The 10,637-nt window shown below is 39.1% G+C and overlaps 1 protein-coding gene across 3 annotated transcripts in view; it reads left to right on the top strand.

Moving 5' to 3' along the window:
• Positions 1-6,221: 6,221 nt before the first annotated feature.
• ogfr (opioid growth factor receptor) overlaps positions 6,222-10,637 on the top strand; it is a 19,312-nt gene continuing 14,896 nt past the window's right edge. For 2 of the 3 annotated variants that reach the window (XR_003038877.2, XM_017409347.3), the window contains exons 1-6: positions 6,225-6,533; positions 7,013-7,078; positions 7,154-7,235; positions 7,337-7,415; positions 8,386-8,452; positions 10,469-10,617. Coding sequence is in view for 1 of the 3 variants with exons in the window: in XM_017409347.3 (XP_017264836.1) it covers positions 6,408-6,533; positions 7,013-7,078; positions 7,154-7,235; positions 7,337-7,415; positions 8,386-8,452; positions 10,469-10,617 (569 nt within the window). In the remaining 2 variants the exon portion in view is untranslated. Of the gene's footprint in view, positions 6,534-7,012; positions 7,079-7,153; positions 7,236-7,336; positions 7,416-8,385; positions 8,453-10,468; positions 10,618-10,637 lie in introns of all 3 variants that reach the window. The other variant, XR_003038878.2, reaches the window with a different exon arrangement.

Raw genomic sequence — 10,637 nt, 5'->3', positions numbered from 1 at the left:
ATCCTATGGACACAACGAGGATATACCTCATTGTCAAAGTGCAGCTTTTCCATTTTGTTTTTGTTGATATGATGGAATTTGTTGTGTGTTTTTGAGCATTTGAAGTTAAAATTGAAAAGTTTTAGAAACTGGCAATGACAAGATCATTTTCATTGTGCCCTAATACATAAAACCCCAGATTTGAAGGAGAGTGTCATTCCTTTTCTCCATGACTTCATGTTTTTGAAACTGATATATTTGCCGATCTGAATTATGACCTAAGTGTTCGTGACGTGTAATTACCTCTGCAGACTAAAGAACAGGCACAGTATGTACAGTGGCTGAGACTGCTTCACTCGATGCTTCTTTACTGTAGGGGATGCTGGTTGCCATGGTGACGGTACATGTATCAGAGGCACAGACTCTGTCCATCAGTTAGGCTGAAGCTAATACGAGTGTAATGATCAGAGCCTCTCACCTGGTAAATTATACTGTCAGGAGGGAAAGAAGGGTAAAAGGAATGAAGGAATGGCAAAAAAGGAAGAAAGGCAGAGAAGATGAAGAAAGGAGAGGAGGAAGAAAATAAGGAAGGATAGAAGAAAGGTTAAAAGAAGGGAGAATTAAAAGAAGAAATAAAAATAAAAGAAGGAAGGAGGGATGGAAGAAGGAAAGAAAGAGCCCGTCACAAAGATGCTCCATATGTAACGTCAGCATATAGCAGCAGCTCTAACTGAATATTGCAGGTGGATTATCATGAGCTCTTTTGTTCCTACTGGGCAGAGCAGACCGCTCTCTGTGCTCCTGTTTTTTGCCTTAAGTGGCTAAATCAGAACACTTACGACCCTGTTTGGATTCAGCCAGCTCTCCATAAATCAATTATTTCTCAGCTGATAAGAGAGAAACCTGGTGCCCCGACAGCCACCAATCAATCCAGACAACTTCAGTTTGTGTCCTTTTCTTACCTCAAGGACCTGGAACAAAGTGAGGGGAGGGCTGTATAGACTCAGGCAGATGAATGCTTTGTTAAATGAGTTCTGCTATCTCTGTTCTCACTTAGGTACATTGCATCATCACAGATACTTTATATTACAATGTAACACAAGGAACTAACTGTGGGCACAAACCTGTGCAGGAAAGATTAGGTCAGCCTTTGGTCCAGCATCCTTGGCAGTTGGCTATAGCATGTCCAAAATCTCCCTTACACTAGCAGTATATTTTTTTAGCTGGCTCAGATCCTTGGATTGGAGAGAGCACTCCTTTGTCAGTGCTCAAGGTTCAATTCAGTAAACTTGACATGACTGTTTGCTGGTTTATTGGCTCAAACCTGTACAAAAAGGGGAAAGTTTGTTGTCCTTGCAACTAGCAAAAGATAAAAAATTAAAAAAGAAAATAACAGTTCTGTTGCAGCCGAGGTCAGTCGGTGGATCTTTGTTGGAGAGCAAAAGCAGAGAGCCCACGACAAGGACTTTGTTCTGGCATGAAGAAATCTAATCTAATAAAATACTTCAATTCATTTCTGTCACCCACATTATCAAAGAAATTACAATCAAACATCTGCAGGTGGGGTGCCAATGACTGAGGTATCTGAAAAGCAAATAAGGGTTATTGTCAGTAGAAGTCCGCGTGGAAGCATGTCAACACGAGGGAGATTAAAAGTTTAAACTTTTATCTCTTAGCACATTGAAATTTTTGTTTCATTATTTTGAAGAGTCTTAGTAAAGTTGAAAACACAGCTTAGTGAGGGAAGCAACACATGTGGGGAAAGAGGAGAGAAGTTGCCAAACGTGCAAGATTTGCATGTAGGCAAAGCTGCAGCCAGTTAAAAACATGGGTCAGTCTCAAAAGACACACTTGTGAATGTTTTGAATTTTAACTTAAAGGTATTTAACAGAGATACAAATCTGCTGGCCTCCTCTGATTAAACAGAGTATTTGGGGCATTGGATAAGGATTTTATTGTACAAAAATTTCACTATGATCTTCTCAAAAAATCATTCAGTTTTACTGGTGAAGCAAGCTAACGGTTTGGATAGAGGACAGTCAACATCTTGAGTGAAGCTTTCAGATTTCTCATAACTTTCTTGTTTTTTTTGTCTGGTTAGACACACAGATTAATAGAGTCTACATGTAGAGACAGAGCTTATAGATGATTTCTAACAAAAAGCTTGAAGTTATGCTAAGGTGTGCTCTAAATGCTGCAGCTAATGTATAAAATGGCAGAATTGTGGTGAATATTTATTTGGGGCTGAGCAGAAATTACTAAAAAAAAGGACTTTGGAGTCACGGTACTGTTTCATTTATTTATATGAAAGCGCTAAAGCAGAAGAGGCAGCGGAACGCTGGTTAACCAGCTATGACCGTTCATTTGGAGCAGGTTGAGCGCAGAAACACAGTCTGTGGACAGAAAGGTTCTTCATTAGAAAATGTTTGCATGATCTGCTTGTCTCACTTATCTTGTGTGAGGTGTGTATCAGTGCTTTGATCCGAACTAAACTGTCTTTGATCTGAGCTGTCAGTATTTAGAGCCCTACAGTCGTGTTTGAAAGGTTTAAATATTATACAGATTTGTTAATGTGCCTTTTTCTCATTTCTTCCTGTCTGTAAATGCTGCTCGGGTTTTCAGTCTAACATTTTCTTTAAAACTTACAAGACGTTGCTGTACTATGATGGGAAAGTCTAATGGTTCTTAAACACTGCAGCATGATGGAGAGGCACTGATATTATAACTATAAGATTTTAATTGGTCTCAGTTCATTCAGTAGCATTTTTTTTTTTGTTGAAAATATACCCCACAAGATGCAAAGTAAAAAGAGGAATGTGTGTTTTTATAACTGATATTTAGCGTAACCTTTGAGAGGAGAGGGCAACATGACAGAAGAAATAAAACCAGCATTCACTGAAGAAATGCTCATCACCTGCTGCCTCACATGCCAAATGTTTAAACAAAGATCTCACGTAACCTGTTAGCAGTTTGTGATGGGAATGACCCTCAGCTACTACCTCGCCACATTTAAGCTCAATATCAGTAAACATTTTCTTGTGTGTGTCTTCTAAAGTCAATAGGCTGCAGCAGCCGTCTTGAATCCAAGTAAATTGGGCAAAACTTTATGTAAGTTTCACAAAGTTTGCCCAGCGGTTCCTATTTTGCTAACAGTCATACACATGAACACACACAGACACAGCAGAAACATCCTCGCCCACCTTGTGCCTTCTGTCAGCGAGAGATAATCCTCTCATTCTCAGTGCTAGTGAAGCATTCAGTATTTCGAATGTGTGGCATTAACACAGCTTCAGTGAACATTACTTAAGATCGTCAGTCTCTAATTTTTGCAACAAAAAATACTTTCGAATACTTCCCGAGAAAGGTGGGAAGCAAAAAGCTCACGTAAGAGATGCATATATAGTTATGAGCTTATCTTAAAATAAATATCTTCATTTTAAATCAATGGGAAAGGCAGATAAACTGAGTCTACAGACTTCTTAATAATCTGTTTATTCGCTGAAAACAATCTTTTCGCCCATGGAATACTCTCTGAAAAAGGGGACAGGGATTTTATGAAGCAGAAGCACAAAATAACAGCAAATACTGGATGCCTGCAGAGCCCACCGGTTACCACAGTAACTAAGAACAAAAATAGTAACCCACACCAGCATCTTTTCAACTCCGTGATAACACATGGTTCTATTTATACCATCTAATGGTGAAATCAGCCCGTGTATAAATGCATCAGTCCAATTACTGTCAAAAGATGGATAACATGGTCCAATTATCGGCTGCCACCTTTGATATCTAGTTTCTGCTGCTGGCCCTCAAAGCATCAAACAGGAAAACTACTTAAAGGCCTCTGAACGCAACAACTGGAACCAGATCTGGCAATAAATAAGAGAGGTGTGTTTGAGTGTGCATCATGTTTGTGTTGACATGAGGCTGGTCTCCTTAGAAAATGTCCTCACATCGTTGTTTCATGGCACAATCTATGTTCAAAATTATATTTCTTTAAATGGATGTTTGAAATGCTCAATTTTACTTATATATTAAACACAACACACAGAACTTGAAATATTTCAGATAATTAAATAGCTTTTTTTGTCGGTCAGCGCCAAAGACGAAACAGCGATAATGTTTTTACCCATGTGTGCATGCATGTGTGTTTGTTTGTCTGTCTGTTAGCAAAATATTGCATGAACTAGTGGACGGATTTGAATGAAACTCTCAGAAAGTAATCACTGGATGGACATCTACAACTCATTAACTTTTGTAGTCAGTCCTTTTTGAAATGGCCGCCACAGCTAAACAACCCTAGCAATCAAGAAAGTAGATCTAACTCTGCCATTTTTACAGACATTGAGCTCAAATTTGGTGTTGTAGTAGCTGAGAGTTGTTTACAAGACACAGTCTAAGCTCTAACAAATAATGGAAGATCTTTGTGTAAAACTTTGCCATTAACTACTGGAGTCAACACTGTCTGTTTGTTAGCAAAATATCTCATGAGCCAGAGAACAGATTTTAATGAAACTTTCAGAAAATAATTACTGGGTGTATACCTATAGCTGATTAAGTTTTGGAAACAACCCAATTCAAGATGGCTCTTCAGTCTGGAAAAGGTTACATAATGTCATATTTATGCAGAAATGTAATCCGTTGCTATGGGTTTGAAATAAGCAGCTTCACACGCCTGTCAAACTCAACTAATGTCCACCTGGATATAAAATGTTCAGCACTTTGCAAACCAAAATAATTCCACAATCCCAAACTGGTTATATTTTTCAAGTTTTCAGGTGTTTTACAACCAATAACACCCAGGAACCCAATAACTGTTTAAAAGACCGTAGCTCGACTGACTTTGTAAATGAGGCTTTTGCTGACAGTTTTATTATGAGTCAAAATGATGCACAGAAAACATTATCGGTTCAATTTTCTTGAGTAATCAGGTGTTTTGGGACACATCATCCTGGATGAAGGATCTGCCTTTTTGCTCTGTCACAGCTCTGTGTTTTCCTGCTGCTGAGGCCAGCTGGTCATAGTTTACAGTAAAGAGGGAAAAAAAACGTTGCTGGGGTGTAAGGGAAACTAATAGAAACAAATGAAAAACTGGTTGTTGGTTCACCATTTCTTTATCGCATCATTGTGTATTCCAAAACACATTTTTATGGTCACACAAATGGTGCATCATAAACACTTTAAATTGATATGAAGTAATAATCAAAAAGGGAAAGGATCCTTTTGTAAAAACTACATATTATTTTGTCTGTTAGGGTTGTGGGTTGGAGCTCCTTTTTTTATCCTGTATTGTACTTTTTTCTCTGATAATTCTTACAAAAAGTGGTATAAGTAACTAATCAATTTTTTTTTTTTTTTTTTTTTTTGGCGGGGGGGGGGGGGGGGGGGTTGAGCAGGAAATAATAAAGTACTGGTGAACACACAATTATTATTAAGACCCTGTGTTTTTAGCCATGTTACATCCAACCTCGTCCCACGTTTATCTCGAGCTGACCTCTAATGTTTCCCCTCCTGTGAAACATTTGGGTCAAAACATCTTCTCGATACAGGTCACCACGACTTCTTCTCTTAGTCTGCCTCTTGTAAAGAGGTTCTTGTAAATGGCGTTGCTTTTCTTAAGAAAGAAATCTAAACTTTTCTGTCTTGATGTTGATGAACACTTCGGAGATTGGTAAAATGAAATCATTATATTTATCAGTTACCATACGTGCAATGTAACGTATGCATGCCAGTTTTTATCAGGGCTTGGTTTTTCAGTAGTTTGTTCAGATATTCACATGTGAATTCCTTCCACAGTAGGCTTTCTTTGACATGTGTTAACTGTGTGTGGGTGTAGCTTTTTTTAATTGTTGGGTAAATTGTGATCATTTGTCATGGTTATGTTGTGGCTTTGCTGCTTTACGTAACAGTATGATGAAGGGTTTTTTTTTCCTGTTCCTAATAAAAGCTGTCTGACTCAGCTGGTTTGCACTTTTAACACCTGCAGCCAACACAGCCAGTGTGTGGCTTTCAAAGGGAATCGTAAATTATAATGTCCTAATTAGAAAGTATATTAAAGCGCAAACTTACACAGCAGTGGGGCTTATTGTAGATGTTGGAAATCGACAAGAGAAGTTTCCTAGCAAAACAAATCAAAAAAGGGCTTCCGAAGGTAAACGCATGACGTCTATTTGCGGCAGTAACGACGAGGAGTTGCGTTCAGCCCTAACTCGACGCGGGTACCTGAAGGCAGCATCGGTGCTGCAGCCGCTAGCATAGCGAATCTGCTGCTGCCTGATGATGGTTGGCTGGAGAGACTGATGGTCGGGGCCGTCCTTATCTAACCTGAAAATGAAGGTGTAACCTCATTCATCCCTTTTAATGTGACTGAGTCGGGCTGCGCTTTTATTTAACCGCAGTTGGCAGCAAAACTGAACAATAATTTAATAATGGAAGACGACTGTGTGTGTGACTACGACTCGACTTGGGACACAGAGAGTGATGGTGACGACCCGGCCGGAGAGAGCCATAGCCGTCGGACAAATCCAGACAAAAACAAATCATCTTGGGCTATAGTACGTGCTTTCATTGTTAGTCAACCAAGCTATGACGTACCGAGGTGTTGGCCTTCTGTCTCCTCGCCTTTGCACCGGGATAGGCTGTTTATTGTAAGGCTAATGTTAGCTTTCTGTCCCCTGCTGGAGATCCGGCTAACTAGCCCAGCTAGCCAGTGGCGTTAGCTGACTCTTTCCCTTCGGTGTTACGACTGAATAATAAAGCCTACAGGGGCCAGACATAATGTTTAATAGATTGATTAAGCTTAAATGTTTTATTTCTTTTCAACAGGTCCCCATTTGTAGTTGTGGTCATGTGAATTTAGCCTGGCGTTATGCGTCAATTTGCAAAACAGTGTCAGTAGAGAGAGAAAAAGAAAAAAAAGGGGGTTGTTTCATCATTAGGATCAATGAAGCTTGTCTTCTTTTGACATTAATGTAACAATGCATTCCTATTCGTGGAAGAAAAGTGATTCATGTTATTAACTTTGGTTTTGTAGTGGCATCACACACCCAGAAACCTGAGGGCAGCAAAGGACATGCAGAACTACAGAAGAGGCTATCCTGTAAGTAGCACCTAAACACACACAAGTTACATAAAGACATATGTATGTATTAATGCTGGGTTTGTTTGTTTGCAGAATTTAACAGATGAAGAGTGCTCCGAGGATAAAATGAGCAATTTACAGTTTTATCTGAACAAGTTTCCGTCTGCTCCTGATGGTAACACACGTCATGTTGTTGTTTTTTGGCAAGACATCTCCTGTATTCTGGGAAAGTTGGGTGTTTTTTCGTAACTGCGTCTTCTCTCTTGCTTGGCGCAGATATCTACATCGATTCATTTCTTAAAGAGTGGAAAAACGACTATAAGAAACTGGAGCGGGTCCACTCTTACATCCAGTGGTACGTACTTTGCCTCCGTGGAAGGTTGTTTTACATAAACTATTTAAACACACTTCTCAGTTAAATCTATTACGTATGCTTTATTTTTTTGGGGGGCTTTCTAGACTTTCCACAATCACCCTTTGTTGTCTTGAGTATTAGAATATAGTCGCAGGCTTTATTATGTGACTGCTTGAGAAAGAATGGAGGTTCTGATCAGCAAGTTATTTGTGACGTTGGTGCATTTCACAACCCGTTGCTTTCACTTCAACACAGCACACTCATAATGAAAATGAGTCTGTGTGCTTTCACTTTTGCTATTGTTCTTTTTTGAATACGTGTACGTAAGCACCCTCTGCTGAAAGTCGTGAGCAGAGTGTCATTTTCAGGGACTGGTGTTTTAAAAGAGCTGCACCTACTGCAGAAATGGGGAGCATCCTCTTTCCCTCATGGTGGAAACTTCGTATGGCATCAGTATAACAGCTGTGTAATTAAACGAGTGTCGACTGATCCCACTGCCTTTACCATAAACATGTGTTTATGGGGTGAATGGTTTTATTTTAACTCACATTTTTCATTTAACTGCAGATTCACCTTAAATATACATTTAAAATGTCATAATATAAGCAGTGATGTCAGAGTATGTCGCCGTTTTTTTTGTTTATTTACATGTAGACAAACATGTTACTCCAAAAAGGCTTCTACATTGCAGGACATGTGTCTTATTTACTGCAGCAAGGCGATATTTTGAGCTCTCAGCTCTTCATTAGAAAATGTTGCCAGCAGCAGTCATGTGACAGTCATGTGAACAAATTACCCAATAAGAATAAAGCATTTATGTACATTTGGAAATTTACCAGAAATACACAATTTATAGAAAATGGGGACATTTGCACACCCAGAAACATAGTTTCTCTGACCCTCACTACATTTCTGATGAGGCAGGTAAAGGAACATGTTCAATATTAATATTTTCCTCATTCTCTCCCAGGCTGTTTCCACTGCGAGAACCAGGGGTTAATTATATGGCTTCAGAACTCACCAAGAAGGAAATTGAGGTGAGTGCGTCCAACAGAAACGAGTCTCGAAATCAACACGCAACACAAAAGGGCAGAATTGGGTTCTTCGAGGTGACCTACAGGGTTTGTTGTCGTTGTTTGCACGAGATGAGTCAACGCAACAATCTTACTGGACATTTTATTGGGACAATTTCATATTTTTATGTCAACAATGCTCTAATTAAACGCTGTCCTGTAAATGAGCACATGAGTGGATTTCTGATGCTTTGACTGAGGGAGTCAGCTTGGAGGAGCTTAAAACTGCACATGAATCAACCAAAAGATTGATCGACTGCAGTAGCTTGTTTAAAATCACGTGAGTTATTGTCTAGTTTGTGCATTCTTATCAAATGTTCTCTCTGATCTAGAAGTTACAACTAAAACATAAAATGTGGACGTTACAGCTATTTAAACTCTACATTTATTTGACAGGATGCAAAAACAACACATGTTCAGAACTGAGAAAATGTTTTTTTATTAAATAAATGCTGATTCTGAAAGTAATAGCCAGTTTTCTGTGATTATAAAACAGTTCTGGGCCTCTGGATCTCTGAGGTTAAGCTGGAGGAAGTATATTTGTATGATTTCTGACATGTTTTTGTCCCCCTCAGGGCAGATAAGCTGCCTCACAATAATAAGTTTCCATGTCATGGAACTCAGTATTTTACTAGCAAAAGGTTTGCGTTAATATATTGCCACAGGTTAGTAGTGACCAACTGATCCAAAACAGGAATCAGTTGTAGCTCAGATCTGCAGATGAAGTGATGTGGCTTATTAGCTCAGTAGGATGCAAGTAATACTATCAAACTGATCGTAGCTAAAGATCCTCAGCTTGCCACCATATACTTATTTTTCTCGCCAATCGCAGATTAATGTAAATGCCTTCTCAGCTCCAACACTCAGGTATAGACGTTCATGTCACACAAGACATCTGTGTGTGGTTCAGATGTCTTCATCGTCTTTTCAACCCAAAATGCCCCCTGCCTTCTGAGCCCTGTGTGGTGTAGAGCTTTTCTTTCAGAAAATAATGAACTGCTGCACCAGTCGGTTCTCCGTTAATCAGTTTAAATGAGCGTACGGTATTGGTATCAACGAGCTGAGCGGTGATGAGCAAGGGCATCAGCCACAGTTGTAAAGTTAGCTTTTTGTCAAGATGTTTTGTAAGTGCAGCAAGAGTACACTGCAGATGTGCTGAGATCACTTTTTCCGTGTTTGTGCTTAATATAGCTACCCTCAAGTGAAAGTAGAACAAAACCTGTCTTTTAATGATGCACTTCTTTTACTGCTTTCCTTCAGGCGTTAATATCATCGGTTACCTAACTTTATTGTTTTCTTTATCTATTTTATCTCACCATGTCTAGTATTTGTCATATTTTTTTTTTCATTTACGTATGGACATTTAAAAAGCAAAGTTGCAACATAAACTTCCCAAACTAAAAAGTAAAACGCTGATAAGAACGGAACACCTTTGGAAATTTACGAACGAACAAAACAGGCTGGTCATAATTATCAGTAAACATGGCCGATCAGAGGCTGGGCTTGGGCAAATTGTGCTGATGATGCCTGATACAGGTGAGCTGAAATACTCCTTGGTCGTGTTGCTGGCTGGTTGTAAATTAAGCCACAAAGTGTGTTTGTTGTGTTTTCCTCTAGATTATGGAGAAGACTGTCTTTAAAAACTGATTAAGGCTGAACCGTACTGTTGACCAGGTCACCATTTTGGCTCTAGTGTTCAATCATTTTATTTTGTTGTTGTTGCCGATGTGGTTTATTATCGCACACATCCTTTACCTAACATTCTTCCATGAAGAAAACATTATCAGTCGAGAAACTAACATCACTTTAAGTAATTCATTCCTCAAAACAGAAAAATTACCAGGAGCTGTAAAGTTTGACAAAGCAAACCATTTAAGTGCTTCTAATACAAAGAATTTATGTGTTCATTTACATGCTGATATTGTTTTGCAGGGTCATAACTAATACTAGTATTCTGTTTTTACCTTATGTGATTTCTAGGCCTTCAAGAAGAATGAAGATGCCAAAAGAAGACTAGTAGAATCTTATGAGCTCATGTTGGGTTTCTATGGCGTTCGCTTGGTCAACAAAGAGACGGGCGAAGTGAAACGTGCAGAAAATTGGAAAGAGCGCTTTGGAAACCTGGAGAGGTGAAATATCAGCTGTACCT

This window comes from Kryptolebias marmoratus, linkage group LG8 (assembly GCF_001649575.2).
Source record: "Kryptolebias marmoratus isolate JLee-2015 linkage group LG8, ASM164957v2, whole genome shotgun sequence".
Taxonomy (NCBI): Eukaryota; Metazoa; Chordata; class Actinopteri; order Cyprinodontiformes; family Rivulidae; genus Kryptolebias; species Kryptolebias marmoratus.
Note: the sequence above shows the minus strand (reverse complement) of the source record. Positions and strands in the feature narration are given on the sequence as shown.